This window comes from Apteryx mantelli, chromosome 17, assembly GCF_036417845.1.
Source record: "Apteryx mantelli isolate bAptMan1 chromosome 17, bAptMan1.hap1, whole genome shotgun sequence".
Classification (NCBI taxonomy): domain Eukaryota; kingdom Metazoa; phylum Chordata; class Aves; order Apterygiformes; family Apterygidae; genus Apteryx; species Apteryx mantelli.
Genome location: NC_089994.1, coordinates 18780735 through 18798592, shown reverse-complemented (window position 1 = coordinate 18798592; position 17858 = coordinate 18780735). Strand labels below are relative to the sequence as shown.

Sequence of the window (17858 nt, the reverse complement as noted above, 5' to 3'; positions counted from 1 at the left end):
ATCTGCAGCCTTTGTACAACAGAGAGCCTGTATCATAAAAAACAGGGATCATACTTGTCCTTTCCGATGGAAAATTCCAGGACTATTCCTCCCAGTACACCATCTAGTGTTTTATCCCATTTCATTTCATTTGTCTCAAATAATGCAACAAGTGCACCATGAATACCAGTAACGGATCTGGGTTTTTGATCCATAAAATTAGGAATAAAGGTCTATTATTATTAAACCACATAAAAATAGTAATTCTAACCAGCCTACAGTTGTTACAGAATATCCAGTCAAGTTCAAAATCTTGTTCTGTATCATGTACACGCTCAGTTGCCATAGCACAGGATAATTAAGACCACCTAACGCTCCAGAATTAAGAGAACCAACAATTTTTCAGGAACAAAGAGACTTGCTACTACCAGGGAAGCTCATCTGCATAGGAATCGGAGCTTTGTCTGCGCACAAAGCCACGGAAAGCCTCGCAGCACGGAAGGCATCACAGATTTCACTACTTCTCCTTCCAATAGGAGTTATTTGTCTTTAAACTATTTTTCTAATAGAGCCTCACATACAATACCTTATTTTAATGAAAAGTGAATGTAACAAATTAAAACGTAACCCTGTGCAGAAAGAGCAGGGGAAAAGAATGAATTATATTTGACAAGAAAGCGCTGGTGGCTGCAGGAGAACAAGCTCCCCAGAACAGAAGCAAGCTGAACGCAAATGAGTCTGTAATAGCCAGGTAGCTTGCTTAATGATTCCTGTAAATCATTACGTGAAAATAAACCACGGACAAAAAGAAAGCTTCAAGCGTCTTTAAAGAAAACCCTGATTTCCAGCCATATTTTCCCGTATGCTTTTCGCACAGTGGAATCACTAACCACTCATTAAGACTTTGTCAGCCATTTTGCTAATCATTAGACTTGTGCAAGCCCTCGAAAACTCTGCGCGAGAGCAGCACAGAGGCGCGCAAGAGCTGCCCTGCTCAACCGGAACACGCGCTTCAGACACCAAGGAATATTCTGAGATTCTGTGTCAAACCCATTCCAGTAGTGGCTTGCACAGTAGAAACTTTTAAGGAGCTAATATAGCAGCTTACGGAGAGCGTTCAATTATTATTCCGCTTCAAGCCCAGAAGAGTAGTTTAGAGCAAAATGCTCAAGGTAAATTACACAATCTGCATTTCAAATGAGAAAGCTGCAAACTACCTTCCACATCCACTGACAGCAGCCGAGAGCTGAGCGCTTCCAAAGGGCAGGACCAGCAGCTGTCAAGATGTCAAATGGTGGCATACCAATTCAAATGATAAAAGCATTTCTAAAGAAAAGGAAAATGTGCTCTGTTTTTAACATGCAGCTGTAAATCATTAAAAAAAAAAAAATTGATGTCTGTGCTTTACCCACTGCAGTTGCCACTGGGACTTTGCCTCGGTGAAAAACACATATCATCTTAATAAGATCCTCATGAATTGCACTTCTGAATATTGAACATACAATAAATCACTTTGTAACCCATGAAGAGAACAGAATGGGGAAAACTTAGCTCTGAACCACATTTAGCGCATATCTTTCGTACTTTGTTCCCCCCAACGTGCAGAATTCCAGTTGACTAAAGGAGACCTACACATACATTGAAAGTTGAATATCAAAGGTATTCAGCACATCAAAGGTGAAAGAAAAAAAAAGGTTCTACATTAAACAAAGCATCTCTGAAAGGCTTAGGACTAATACCACTAAACGAAGATACGTAAAAATATTCTAACTTTTAAAGAACAACCACATAGTTAGAACTGAAGCATTTCATTTCAACCAGTCAGTTACTATAGAGAATGTGATGAAATGCCTTCACTAGAGGTCATCAAGAAATACATAAAACTTGGAGTTTTTATTCTTTTTCCACGAGGAAATGGAAGAAACGCCAAACCTCACAAATATCAGCAGCTGAAAATGCCATTAGCATTTCGTTAACTGTTGTAATAGGTCTTTCCCCACATCACAAGAATATTCAGTCCCCATGAAGGACGTGAGCTTTTTTCCTTTTCTTGATCAATATTCTTCACAATACAACTTTTAAAAATTACTAAGACAATGCAAGTCAATAGCCCTTAGTAATGAAAACACGCCACTTATTCTGAAGCGTTCTAGGCTATGCGCAGATCACTGTTATGAATTATTTAGTACGTAAGTGAAGCACACCGGGAGGAAGAAGGAAGAAAAAAGGCAGAACAGGCACATGGCAACGCACACGCAGAAGGCTGTAACCACCGCTTAGAAAGGGCTTCTTCGAAACGGGGTAGGGCAGACCAGAGGACAGCTTAATGACGCCACGGAGCACGTCTACAACAGGAAGGTATTTTAAACAGACCTCTGAGGTCAGTACCCCCCTTAGCAAGCACTGTTTAGTGTCATAACAACTGTAAAGAACCAAACTGTTCTAAAATAGCATCTAGGCAGACAGTTATACCATGGCTAACATCAAAACAGAAGCCAGTAGTATTTAGTTAGTAAATACACATAGTATTTAGTTAGGTAAAGAGGAGCAAAACCCCTGAAAGAGCAGTGATAAGGCACAGATGATTCTCCTACATGAATTTTAAAGCCTCTCTCTGGTCTGCTCTGTGCAGCTGGGAGAGAAGAAAACTGCTGAGAGCAGGAGATTCAGAAATAGATAGCGCTCCTCAAACTTTCCCTTCTATTCAAAGAAGTTATCAGCAGAAGTCAGTGAAGCATCTAGAAACATTCAGAAACTGTTTTCCCTACTCCTGACCCTACCTGTCCAAGCAGCGCCCAGACACGCGCACATCCGAGCGCAGAGCCTCACGAAGGCACCGGCGGCACCTAACGCTCTCAGTGGAAACAGGCCAGGAAACCAAGAAGCAACTACCCTATAAGGGCACTGCTCTGCTTCCCTACGGAGCTTGAGGATTCGGAGCTCTTAGGCCGCACATTAGTCACCTGCCGCCAGCGCACCGAACGCCGCTCCGCAGCGCGAGCCTTGCCGGTCTGCGCGAATCCTCGGGGGGCTGCGAGGTCGGTCACGCACGGCTCCTTTATAGGACCGATATTCGTACAGTACCATAAAACAGCCGAAAGGCTTATAGTAAGTATCCGCGTGCGGGGGACTGACAGCTAGAGCTCTCTAGCTTGTCACTCTGCAAATTTCTACGACCCGTTGTAACTTTTAAGACCACTGTTGAAAGTTAGAAGGACTTAGAGCTTCTGTAGTTCAGATTCTACTAATTCTCCTTAGCAATGCAAAGATCCGGGGTTTTCTCCTGTTACTACTGAGTTATCCTGCTGAGACGAATGAGTAGCGCTGGCAGGACTAGAGAGCCCATTTTATTAGTAGTACAGAGCTATGCAGGTAAATCTCATTAAAACTACTATTATGCCTAGTTACAGACGTGGAAAATTAATATTTACCTATTTCATAGTGGTGTTCAGAGGCTTAATAAGTCTGTGAATTGTTTCAAGACACACAGATGAAAAGCTTCATGGGAATGCAGCTGTTTCTGATTGACTAAGAAGTGACAGAGGGAAAAATCAAGATTATACAGTATCACTCTTGTGTACGCAAGTAGGATATTACATCAGAGATGGACTCTGCAAGTTCAAGGGAGCGCAAGCAGATAGAAAACAAGGCCTTTAGAAAACATTATGCTTGGTATGGAAATCACTTTGCAATATACTCAGGATGTGTTTATAATATTTTAGTTCAAAGCCTTCCAAACTGATAACCCCTCCTTGATGGTCTGAGGATCTGGCAAGGTACAAAGGTCTAAGAGCTCATCTAACATAGGCATCTACGCTTCTACCCTTGTCCTGTTTACAGTAACTGCAAAAAGACCTTTCCAAGGGCATGCGAGCCTACCAGCAATCCGAACTGCGTGTCCCTCACCATCAACCCTGCAGATGGCCTGCAGCCGACTGCCATCGCCCCTCAGCTCGGTTCAATGTACCTGAGCACAGCTAGGTGGCAATCTCGCATGCACGCTGCCCCGAAAAACGTCCCACGCTCCAGGGACCTAGGAGGAAGCACCAAGAGACCCTCTGCTGCAGAAGACCACTGCCGAAGCTCCAGGAGCCACAAGGTGTACAGCTGCAAGATGACTGAGCAACTAATTAAGCATCCAACTAATCTGAAAGGAATGAGTTTACATTTATGCTTCCTAGGGGAAAGTATACAAAGCTACTGCAGCTACAACTAGGTTGCTATTTTACTGTCTAATACATATTTTTTGCTGAAAACTTAAAAGCAGGAACATCCAAGTGAAATTGTTTCAGATAATTTATAATTCCTTATCTATACTTGCTCATTCCTCTCCTACAATAACCTACTTCCAGAGTTCAAAGCTTCCAGTCTGCTTAGAATTCTTGAGCATCTAACCCCAATATTGTGAAATTACACTGCTCTGCTGAGATAAAGACTATTTTCTCCCTATAACTTAAATCTTCCAAGAACTATACTGTATATAAATGCTAATATATATCAGCATGTGCACATCATCCGTTATGTGAAGTTAGGCAAAGGATATATATTTTGCCTGTTCTATAGCTCAGACAAAAATCTGCAACTCCACTGGGAAACCAGACAGTGGAATATCTTCATTGCCGAAGAAAAAGAAAAAAAAAAGCAATGGGAACATAGCAGACTGCATTCCAACAAAGAAATACTCAATTATTCATGATCAGAAAAAACAGAATGAATACATACATTTTTTATAATGGCTTTGGACACTATTTGTCTCTGACACAAACAGACACCTAAAAATTACCTGCAGGTAAAACACAGTCTACAGCAGGCAGCTTTATCAGTGTCCCTTTAAATGACCTGCAATATAGTTCATGCAAGTATCACGTTTATTTTAGAACAAAATAAAAACTATGCTGTGAGAAATGTAGCTTCCAATAAAATTACAAGATGAAAACTAGTTCCTAAAACTAATTCTGTGAAAAAATGCATACAGTAAAGGATTGATTTTTGTAAGAACTCTCCAAGTGTATTTTGATTTTCTCTCCAGTGTACATACTTCAGTCTGATATAAATGGAGAATCACTTTAAAAGAACAGCTCCACAGTAAAATGTCTTACGTTAACAGTTTCTGTTTCAGTTTACAATCACACAGTTTCCGACATTTACTTGTGGTTTGGATTTTGTGTTGTTTTTAATTGCTATGAACCGTGCTTCAAAGAAGTGCAAGGAAGCATGGGTCCAAAAGATTCAGAAAAGACTCCTGCAAACCATCCACAATCCAGGTTTTAGTCTGAACTTGAATTAAAAATAAGAAGTAACAAGAGAAAGAAGAAGATCAGCCTTAACAGAGTATTTTAAATATCATTTTTCGTTACTGTAGTTACTTCCCAATTCTGATGGTGTCTGACTTCTCTGTGGCAGCTGTCTTCTCCAAGTCAGAAACAGAACCCCAAAATAAACACGCTTGAATAAACGGTCTTCTGGCTCTTGGAAAACCTCACAAAGCAAATTTTTATTTTCCCTGTTACATGGCTGCACACTTATTTAATATCAATAAACTGTAATAGAGTACAGTCATTATGATACAAGTCTCACATATACTGTCGAGAAGGGACTCCAAGACCCCAATGTTTTCAATCATTAAGTCTCACACCAGTAGCTAATGTGCGCCATGCCCCTAACTGACTTTTTGCTCTAAAAATACTCTCCGTTTTTAAAGAGGCTTTTCAGAGCAGGTTCTGTGCAGCCCCTCCTGCCCTCGGCTCTCCCCCGCGCAGAAGAGGGGAGGTCCCCAGCCCGGCTCCCTCCGGGGGCTCCCGCAGTGACGCCACGGCCACGCCGGGACCGGCCCTTGGCCGCCGGCTCCTCGCAGCCCCGACGTCCCTACAAGGCTAAGCTGGACACGGGAGGGGAGAGCACTGGCTGCACGGCTCCCTCCCTCCTCTTACATGTCTTTCTCCTGCTGCGCACGCATGCATTTGGCTTTAGATTCATCACCAGTGGCTAGAAATAAGATCTATTAATACAAATTTTACGTCATTCCCTGCTCATTTAATAGCTAAAAATTCAGGTGCTTTACTCCCAACCAAGTTCTACTCTTTCACTGTTGTTTCCTCAGAGGACTATTTAATTAGTTCAAATGCCAACGGCACACAGATCTTGTGCTTAAATTAAACAATAGCTTCAATAATGCTTTAGGGAGCTACTTTTCCAAGGCTGTTATTTTTAGGTATCTAGGGGAGCGCAGTGCGTTGTGCTGCCATACTGCACAACAGAAAGAGGAAGAGCAAGAATGTTTTTCTCAACAGATTTTAACTCAAGATGCATCTAATCATTAGCATCAACATTTTGAAATAATGAAATATGATGGCTCCATACTACAAAAACAAGCAAAAGAAAGCATGATACGTTGCCCTAAAAAAAAAGTTTTTTTAGCTGTTCTCACCCTAGTTTTTCAGCAGAAAGTGCTCACTGACGAAGCTAGAGGAAACAACAGCCCAAACTGTCAGGAGCACGTTTCCCTCCGACTGCAGCGCACATAGGAAAGTCCCTCCCCCAGCTGCAGGCCCTTTGTGCAGAAGTAACTACGAAGCGGATCAAATGCTTATCTGCTCTGAAAATTCAGTTAAAAAGCTACCAAAACCCAGACTAACTATACTTAGCTGCAGCAGTGCGGAGGGAGCAGTGAGGATGCAAGAGAACCCCTAACAAGGCATCAGCGTGTAGGAAGAAGCTCAGATACAGATGGCAAAACGCTCACCCTGGGTTGGGAAGACCTCCAACTTGGAGTTTGCTGATTTAAGACGATATAAAAGAAAGTTAAATGAATCATCAAGAAAGAACATTCCCCACTATACCAAAGCTGATGAAGTAAATAGGAAAAAAAAAATATTTACAACTTGTTATGACATTTTTTAAACAAGCATTTTATTTCAAGAAAATAAAACAGAAACTATATCTGGTTTGGGGGGAAGGGGATGGAAATGCAAGTTATTTACTAAACAAGGTGAAAAATATATATAGCAGTACCTCCAGCTGCCCAAACAACTAAAATATGTTGTGTTCTAACTTTTCACCAAGGCCCAAACACAACATTCCCTATAACAAACAAGAGACCAAGAACAGCGCAGACAAGCTGCCGTGTGCCATCAGCTGCTGACGAGTCGCCAGAGAACCCTGGCGCAAACCTAAACCCTGGCCTGAAGTTATAAGATTCTTTACCATCAAATCCCAGAAGCTCTAAGCCAACATCATATTATTCATCACCTACCAGGTTCATACGGTTTGTCTGAAAGCCTGTAAGACTCCCTGAACTATAACTGACAAGAAGTTTGCTCCAAAGAATTTAACTGTAATAATTACAGTAATCCTATTTTAAAGCAATATTGTGATCTAATTCACTATCTTGAATACTTGTAAACTGTATTTGCTGCAGAAGACCCTGGCCCTACCCTGGCTGCCCAGAGGTACCACCTGCACCCCAATGGCCGTGCTGGGCTTAGGCCGGCACAGCTCCTACTGCTCCCACAGACTGGGGCAGATCACGAAACTGCTCTCCGAAAGCAGTGTTTTTACAAGCGTGCCCTTCCTGCAGCACAACATAACGCACAAAGATTTTCAAATACAATTTTAAGCCAGTAATGAGGTGAGTGGATGAGCGGATTCCATATATAAATTATACCTAAACAAATACTGGAATGCTAGAAAATGTCTTTTTTCTAAAGCAAACACATAATCTGGCGTTGTAGCAAACAGGATGTGGTAAAAAGAAAACTAGTTAAGGTGGTTACACATTCCGCTTCGACACATGCTGTACTTCCCCATGAAGCTGGTGTTGCAGAGGAAGCAACTGATGCTGGGAACAGCAGGCTGGCTATAGTATAAGTGCTGGCATGGCAACTTTCTGGCTGGCTGCATCATCTCCGTGTCCTCTGCAACTCATTAGGTGACTCTTATGGAGTTGAGGATCATCCTGGAGAATCACTCCTGCAAATATTCATGCTGCGTTCAAGTGAAGAGAGCAACTTAATTGTCTTCATGAAGAAAATGGTGCAAATAAGAGGACAGACAGTTGTTTATGCAAATATTACGAAGTCTCAAGACCATTATCACCCCCAAGGGGGTACTGCCGTACTGCAGCCTGAAGGAGTTTCCTGCACTGGTTTCAGCTCAAAGGAAAGAATGAAGGTTTCGGTTCGCAAGCCCATGAGATCCTCTGCAGTCATGTACCTGGGGTGGGATGGGGGTGGAAAGGCCAGCTGGAGCTGGACAGCACTGATCCTGAAGGGATCTAAGAGTTCACTGCGGACAGACACAGCTGAAAGGGCTAGCACCATAACTAGACTCATTAAGGGGAAAACATCCAACAGGAATGAAAAGAGTTACTTCATTACATGATAGCAGAAAGACTTGTACCAGACAACTAATCAAAGCCCTGTTTTTAACACTTGAAAGAAGGATACTGAAAAACAGGAGAAGCAATGAAATGGAGCTGTAAGAAAGGTGTGTGGTCTGGAGAAGAACTTAACAGTCCTTATCTACACCACTTACCAAAGAGAATAAAAGATGTAGCCTGATCAAGTTTTATAAATACTACACAGGGAGAAAGTATCGTATACTAGAAGGCTCTTTAACTGACAAAATAAAGGCATAGGAAGAGCCAGCAGCGAGAAGATGAACTCAGCTGTTACAGCTCATAAGATACACATTTGACTAGGAATTGATTTAAACTTCTTAGAATAGGAACCATCATCTTGCTGTATATGTTGGCCACAGACCTGCATGTTAAAGTCCAACACTAGCTGAAGCCTCTACATATCCTTGGGATACAAAAGATATTAAGAGTAAAAAGGTGATTAGACTTTTTTTTTTTTAATTACCACACCATATTTATTTTCACAGAATTTTGCATAATGCTTGCTTAAAATTGAAGGTACTTTACCACAAGCAATTATGCTAATGTCTGGAAACAGAACTAACTTAATGGCAAAGAACAAACTAGAAAACGCAATAAAATTTAAATGAACAGCCACAGTAAGGAAATACGATATTTTCAATGTAATGGAAAGTCTTCTGTTAAAAACAGTCACATTTATCTTTTATCTTTTTTTTCCCTCCACTCTAAAGCCTCCTTCAGAAGAAAACAGCCTCAGAAGTAGCCAAACTCCAGCAAAGCGATTACAGAAAACCTCCTCATATCCCTGGAACTGAGAGTTTTTGTAGCTCTGACTATGCTAAGCACAGAAGAAGAAAAAAGCAAAGTATATAGTCTCCGCACATCTTGACTATGCATCTCAAGATCTGGGGAAAGACCAATCTTCTAATGAAATTAATACTAGGTTCTGATACTAGTAGCTAACGAGGCCGGGGTGGGGGCTGGGGAGACAGATTAAATCCTTCATTTCTTCCATGGCTACAATTACCTAACTGTAACTGCTATAACTTACCAAAATAACTGCAACATTTTTCACTGTTCTTTGGAACAAACTCCTAAAGAAAAGTATTCAATTATATAAATAGAAATATCCATTGCATACAAGCTGGTGTGATTGATTTTTTTTTTTTAAGCTTCATCTTTTTGCCTCCACACAGAATCAAACAAAGCCAGACTTATATTTGGTTGCTTAAAAGTCCACTTATTTATTTTGCTACTTCTGTGCAGTAGCAATACATTAATATTCAGTATAAAGAGCTAAACTGAGGCAAATACCAAAAGATGTCACCACAAAGGAAATATCTATGCAATATACAGCATAAAACTTTTGGTCAGAATAAAAGAAATCACAGTTTTTATGCACAAAGACACAGGCCACTCTTCAATACTGTAATATAAAGGAAATCCTCATGAGATTTTTATGTACATGTACTTCAGACCAGTGTTTCCACAGCCTCCTTTTTACAAAGCTACGAATCCTATTAATGACAACCTATGATACTGTTAATTACTTTGAGTTTGGCAGCGCTCAAATCTCTCACCACACGCTATTCTCACGCCTCCTCAGTCGCACGTTTCGGGGCTGCCGGGAACTCTGCGCCGAGGCGCTGCCGGCAGCGGGACCAGCCGGGGAGGCCGCGACTCCGCCAGCGGCGCCCAGAATCAGGGCGCAGCCGGCGCTTTGCTCCTGAGCGCCTGCTCCACTGCGACTGCGACCTCTCCGCATTTCAGGCAGGAACAGACCCACTGGTACCTTGAAGTCTTTCCAGCCTCTGTTTTATGATTCCATCCCCGTGTCCCGGGAAAGGAGCAAAGGAGCACTTGTACTATCGTAACAGATGTAAGGCAACCCGCTCTGAAAAGTCCACCGGTCAGAGATTTCGCAACCCCCCCCCCCATGACATCTGTGCCACTGCTTTGCTACCCACCCTACTACTAAAATTTTTTTTCATATTTTTTTTCATCTCTTTCCCAGAGGCTTAACTTGCGATTAACCTCATGATTTCTGCAACGGCCTTTTACTTTTTTGAAGACTGTTCAACCTCACTTTTCTCTCTCGTAGCCTACGTAACACCCTATTTCAATACTTCCTCATAGGTCATATTTAGCAGACTGCTAAATAAGGTCTGCTCATTCTCGCTGCTCTCTCCTGGACTCTTTCCAGCAGGTCCATGTATATTTTGCAGTCCAGTGCCAGAACTGGACACAGCATTCTGCCAAAGGAGGATTATTTCACATGCCTCACAGGGTACAATCCTGATTTTATATTACAGTTATGTGAATAGCTGACACATCACAGCTTATAATTCACTGTAACATGCAAGTCTGCTAAAAATGTCTATCTGATCAGTGGTTCTCCATCCTGTACTTGTGTAACTAATTATTCCTGCGTAACTAATTACTCCTTCATAGGAGTAGAAGATAGTGCTTGTTCTTATGGAGAAGTAATTCATTTTTTCCACATCCCCTTCTCCAGTTTGTCATGTCATCCCCTTTCTCAGCACACAAACTGAATACGTGCATTCTCCATTCCAGCATCCACACTGGTAATTAAAATTATTATGCAGTGCGTAGTGACCGATCTCTGACCCACACTTGCAGAAACCCACTGGATAAATCCTTCCACGTCTGACAGTGAAGCACTGAGCACCGTTCCTCGCACCCTCCCAGCTTTGCCCGCTGCATACAGCGGTTCCCCCTGGGCCGCATTTCCCTGTGCTGCTAGCAAGAACATGACGTGAGATAGAAAAGATACCACATGGGTCTTTACTATGACTGCTCCCTTATCAACAAGGCTTATTACCCCATGAAAGAAGAAATTAGACTGGTCTGACACATTCTATTGTTGACAAATCCATGCTGAGTAATAAAATTTTTCCTAGATGTTTCCAAAAACCATATTTTTTCCAGCAGTTTTCCAGAACATGAAGTTAAGTTGACAGACTGCTTGGCTTCTCCTTCTTCCTTTTTGCAACATTTCATTTTATTCAACATCTCCGTTTTATTAAGTCCTGTCTATATTACAGTATTCTTAAGACCACCTGCAATATTTATCTTCAGCATCCTTTACTGAGAAGTAGCAGGCAAGCCAATCTTAAAAATATGAGTAACATTTTGTTCAAATATGACTTACCGATTTTCTGATGGAAAATCTTGTCAAAGGTTAATTCACCCCTTTCCTCAAGATATTTCTGCATAACACTGCGGATACTGAAAGAAAGAAAAAAAAATTACTTGAAACCTTCAAAATGGTATTTTTTTTAAAAAGACCTTTAATATACTTTGGAGAAAAGGATCACTGCGATGAAACATCATTGTAACAGATTCCTGCACAAGGAGATGCCATTACCCATTTATTTCCATCAACTCATACCACAACAGGCAAAGCCTACGGTCTTAGCTAAAGCCCAGGAGGGTTTGGAGGATGCAGCCATTAACCTAACAGGCTTTTAGTCAAGCCACAATCACAGTGTTAACGTTGTAAAGGATATCAGAAACAAAAGAATTCCTTAGATGACAGGCCAGAGAAGAAACTAAACTAATTTCACGCTATTAACTCAAAGATTTCAACACTGCAAGTGATTTTATGAAATTTTAATCCTCATCTACGAATTCCAAGCACCACCTTACTCGTACGAAATTAGCCATGAATGGTCTTAATACAACTACTTTTTTAAAGGCTTTTCAAATACACCTGGGGTTTGAGTTAGAGACTACTTTTACACTTCAAGCTTGATAGATCAATAGCCCACGCTACACAGTATGATGTTGCTAAAAATCCCATTTAAAAATCTATACTACTCTAATAAGGTTCAAAAATACCATAACTGAGCATAAACAGGGGGGAAAAAAAACAAACAACAGTAGTTGCAAACGGTCCCTTCTGCTGCATGCCACTACAGAAGTAAGACTACAACAGTTTCAAGATAAAGTTACCAGGCTTTTTCTGGGTTTGCCCAACTGGGTTTTTATCCTAGTTAGATATTTGAACGTTGCCATGGGGCAGTTTTTCCTTATGCGCTACAACAAGATTGCAGAGCCAATTCCCAGTTCTCTCCACCTTTGCAAGCTGCACGAAGGTGTTAGCACAGGCAATCTGAAATGAATGTCAGCGCCGGGATGCCATCAGGAGCCAAGGCACCAAACACGCCAGGTACTTTTCCCTGCAAACAGAGATACGAGGCGGCAGGGGGAAGCGTGCAGGACACGCGAGGCGGCACACGTCAGCTGGCCCTCTCTTTAAAACGAGTCAAGTTCGGGAGGCCGGAGCCCTGTCCAAGGGACGGTCTCACTTCTTTTCTTCATTCTTACGTTGTTTTATTTGATTTTTGAACAATCTTTCTCAAGAAAAGCTATGAAATACGAAATACTTACATAATGTAAGACAAAAAAAATAAATGTAGAAGTGTATCAAAGCTACATTAGCCTGTTCACACAGCAATTACTATATATTACTTAGAAAATTAGACAAAATAAGCTACGTTTAGGCCACTAGCTTGGCTGCAGTACACTTAACATCTCCTTTGCCTAATTTATAACATCAGAATCACACATTTAACTGCATTAACAAAAATTAAATTTGTTTATTTACCTCAATATTCATTTTAATATAATGCCCACAAAGATTTCATACGGGCAACAATGTAAGTATATATGTTTTAAAATCAACACAGTAGCACAGCAATATTGCACTTTGCTAAAACGACTATATTGAGTCATAGTATTAAGTCAAAATTTCCCTATACTTTTCTTTCTTTCCAAGCAAAAAATTGGTATTTTCACACTTACTGTTTGTTTATATAAAAGACAACCGCAAATATTTTGTACAAAGTACTCGCGTCCTAAACAAGGTTGTCAAAAATCACTCACTGATTCTGATTCCTGCAGACAGAAGACCGAGCACCCAATCCTTGCGAGATGCAGTCTCTAAACCACAAAGTGTCAGGAAAAAACTCAAACCCTGACTTCTGCAATGCAGCAGACCAAGCCAGTTCTGGTGGAGAAATTTTAATGGACATGTTCTGGAGAAATACTAGATGTCTGTGGATACTCCGTTCAATCCCTCCTCCGAGGCCCCTGCCTGCAGCACTACGTGAGCTCCTCTCGGCTCAGCGATCACAACGCCACGCTGCTGGGAAAGGTCCCAAACGTAACACGCGACCCTGCAAAGGGCGAGACCGTCCTCTCCCATTGCTTACGAGGCCCCACCACCATCACGTCTGAAAAAAATCTCACAAATATTAATGGACACATCTTCCCATCATCTCTGAGGAAGGGAAGTATTTGTATTCCCCTTCAAAAACGGATCTGAGGCACAAAGACTGAATGACATGACCAAGGACAAAAATATATATATATATATATAGATAAAAAAAGCCAAGAAATGAACTCAAAGGTCCCAACCCCCAATCTAGGAAATTCTTCTATTAATGGTTTTTATGTACATCTCAAAGCCTGCATGAAATACAAATCTATGAACTCCGATTCAAAGCAAGAACTACAGAAGCTAACAAGCACATCAGGTTCAGCCAGAGTCGGGAGGGCTAAATGCTGTTAATCAGGTTCAAGACTAAGTTCTTCACTGAAGAACTTCTGCTTGTTCATCCAAAGCTAGGCCTGCCTGCTGGGTACTCTAACGGCGCAAGCAACGAACGACTTCCAGCGACGAGGAAGCAGCGAATACAAATCCTGTTCACATCCTAAGGAACTTGGAAAAAGCAAGGTAATACAAGGAAATTTTTATTTGGCAGAATTACAAAGTTTTGCCTGTTCTAGGGGTAGTTTTTTTAAACATTCATCCTAGCTTAACTCCTTTTTTAAAATGGTGATCATAAAACTTAATTCTTCTCATAAATCCATCAAATGACAGCGTAACGGTGGCAAAATCCTCCACTTGTACCGACAGCTTTACGTACTAGGGAGCACAGGCGACAAAAGCGGCACGGCTTCTCCTCGAGTCGCACCTCCGCAGAGCAGAGCAGTACGATCCGGCAGGAACGGACGCCGTAAGGATGCCATACGGTGCCGAAAGCGTGCCTTTGGCCCATGGAAACGCGAGCACGTTCCTGCAGTTCTGCCCGATCGTCAACTGCTGCGTGCTCTCATTACCCGCTCCGCGCTCATCAGGCGTCCCCTCCGCCCTCCTCCCGGCTCCTCCGGCCGGCACAGGCTCTTTCCCCTCTCCTCCACCCTTCCCTTCCCTTCCCACCGCCCTGCTGCCCGCTCCCCGCACCCCTCCTTCCTCCTCCGTGCTACCTTCCCCTCGGCTTTCCAGGCAAGCCCGTATCCCCCGGAGGGAGCAGCCCTGCCTCCGGGACACCCAGCTCAGGGGAGGGCCGAGCGCGATGTTCATCCCAGCAGAGACCAAACCTCTCCTCCGCCTTCCCGGCGCGAGCCGAGGGCTCACCGGGGCCGTCCATCGCGGCGCGCTCGCTCGCCAGCTGATCCTCACACTATTATTAATGTAATAAGTCCTTTTAACAATGACGACGTCAAGGAAGCTTTCCTTTGCTAGAGCAAGTATACCCCAAGAAATTACATAAATGTATCTTAGTCTAGACAATTAGAAAAGGAAATGAAAAAACTTAAATTGCTGAAGTGACCAAGAAGATCTGCGCAACAACAAAACTCTTCCGAACGCTTCCTTCTCTCCCTTGCTATCAGCCACTTCGGGTCTAACATCAAAGGAACTAAATGTCTTCTCAACTGAAGAACCTGAACAAGTTTGCAAGCGTAAAACGATCACAGGCTACGGAAGTCCAAGCTGTATTTCAAGCCCTAAACAACAGATACTCATCTCCTCAAAATCATTTCTGTTTAGCCATATGAATAAATATGAATAAACTAAGTAGAACAGGTTATGATGATCCAAAACAACGGCCTTTTAATTCTCACGCAGAAGTTAAAGGTAAAAATCCTACCGAGTGCAAAAGAAATGAAGCAGAGTCCATATATTCCTCATACGGATGGAAAATTTTAAAATAGAGCCCAGCACATTCCACAAACAGGAAAGAAGGTTCTTTCTCTGCTTTTGCATATTGAATCAGTATTTGCTATACATGCAAACAATCCAGGATTAAAAGCTGCCTTTCACAGAAAAGTAGCCATTTCTAAAAAACAAGGCAAAAAAAAAAAAAAACCCACTTAAAAGCCTTATAGTTACTTTCCATATCCAAATATGCTTTCAGAGCAAACAATGTGCTCATGTTAGAAGTGGACTTTTTGCATAAGTTCATCTCAGTTCACAGCATGATCTACCTTAATAGCAACACTCAAAATAAACAGAAACAAAAGCTGGCTAAAAATGAAATCCAGGGAGACTTCAGAAACAAAAGCATATCCGACTGTACTGCATCAAAACCTTTTGTCCATATATTTTATATTTCAGAGAGGAAGAAAACAGCAAGCAATAAAAATTTTAGAAATCCTCAGATTACTGTCCAAATTGCTGAAATAAAAGGATGCATGTATTTTGGGGAAATCACAAGTCAGGCTTAAAACTTTGTGAGAAATGCAAAAACGCAACTTGAACTCTGGATACCTCCTTGTAATTTCCAGGACTGAAAACTACAGTTTTCTTCATTGTTTTATCTGGGTCGCAATTAACCTTGGAGCCCAAGGAACAAATCCTCTGCCCCAGCGATCAGGCAGACAGGAGGGCGAAGGACCTGCCCGGCCTCGCAGCAGCGAGCGTGACACCACCTCTGCCAGGGTAAATCACAGGAACAGGCTGGAAGGGGACTTTTTGCATCAAGCTATAAACTTGGTGCACAGATCAGTGTAACCAGGTTAGCTTCTTCGCCTCCCCAGTCAACACGCTTACAACAAGACTAAACTGCAGAATCTGTTACAAGGGGCTTTAAACTGCATCCTAGAGCTCTAGTTACAATGATCAGCATCCCAGCCTTTCAAACCTAATCAAAGAAAACTACTGAAAAGCAACCTTCAAGGTTAAAATATTTTCTATAATTAAAAAGCTTTCACTTTCAGTAAGTATGCAACATGGCACGCAGTTTGACAAGACACGAAGACAGTAATTACAGTGCCAGTGTAGCGAAACAAGGGGAAAGTACCTCAGACACATACTGCAGAAAACTTAAAAAGAACTTTTTTTTTTAAACATGAAAAAGGATGTGTGCGCTGCAGAAGCGCCACATATCCATAACGCTCCCTCTCAGATTAGCTCTACCAGAAGAGACAAAGTCCTAGGCCCTTTGGAGAGGGGTTTTACCTCCGAGGCACAACCTGGCTGCACACGGGCTGCACACGGGCTGCACTCAGGGCTTGGAGCAGCAGCAGAACGAGACCCTGATGGCAGATCAGTGTTATTCTGTGACCCAAATGCAAGCACGCCTATCAGAAGCAATCCAACTTCTGCTGGGTTTATATGTATAACTGCATAACCAATAGGGTAGCGACCTGCTGGGTCTGTATTTGTAAGTGCATAAGCCACGGGATAGCCAGTGCCTTAGCATGAGCCTGCAGTCGCAGCAGTGGCCTAAGGCTGTAGAGACAGTCCAGGACATGACAGCAGCGAATGCCGGATTATCCAGAAACTGAAAGTTATGGAGGAGACTGAGACAAACCATAGTCGTCTTGACATTTCCTAAAAGTTTTGCTATTAATTTCAAAGACGCATGGATTTTGTCCCAGCGGATTTTTTATACTGAATTATACAGTAGCTGTCTTGAAAGCATCTCTCACCTAGGAAATAGAAAGGGTAAAAAAAGATTTGATGGTATGTACACAGATACATATATACTGCTACTATTGGAACTAGATCAAACAGCTACTTACTGATGGCCTTACTATTACTGTGTCTTAAAGGAGTTTAATTATTTATGATAGAAGAACATTATTTTTTCATAAAGAGTTCAGGTTTGTGGGCTATTATTTATTGTATAGATGCACACATGCACACCAGAGCTTGAAAAAAATCAAATGATGTGGTTTGATTGCTTGGCGTTATTGCCAGCATTAAAGGATCACAAATGCATTAAAAATGCACAGTTATACTCAGTCATATATTCACTGACAAGCCGAAACGGAAAAAGGAGAACAGAAAAACAAAACAAGAATGAAATGGCAGCTTTGCAGATACCGGCCTGAGGAGAGCTGGGTTCGGTATTTAACTCTAGCAACACTTCCTGCACCATCTTGGGCAAGTCAGAGGTGTTATCTACCCCAGTTCCCCAGTCTGTAAAATAAAGCAATATTTTCCTTTTTTCTGTCCTTTGTGAGTTCAGAACGCGAATTCTTCAGGGCAAGCATCGTCTTTCTGCCACCTGCGTGTCCTGTACCCAGCACACGAAGGTCCTGATTGCTGATGGCATGCAAAAGAACTACTCAAACGCTAATATTTACTTCAGGAAAATGCTAGATAATCGGAAAGGAACTAAGCTACCGCTGCCTCTGAACATCAACCCTTTGCACCACCTCTCACACCTTCCACTCGCAGCACTTC

General features: G+C 42.0%; 1 protein-coding gene across 2 annotated transcripts in view; it reads right to left on the bottom strand.

Annotated features, from left to right (window-relative positions):
* Positions 1 to 17858, bottom strand: part of GRK3 (G protein-coupled receptor kinase 3) — an 80334-nt gene that overhangs the window by 50054 nt on the left and 12422 nt on the right. For both annotated transcript variants that reach the window (XM_067307386.1, XM_067307387.1), the window contains exon 2: positions 11529 to 11605. In XM_067307386.1, the coding sequence (XP_067163487.1) occupies positions 11529 to 11605 (77 nt within the window). The remainder of the gene's footprint in view (positions 1 to 11528; positions 11606 to 17858) is intronic.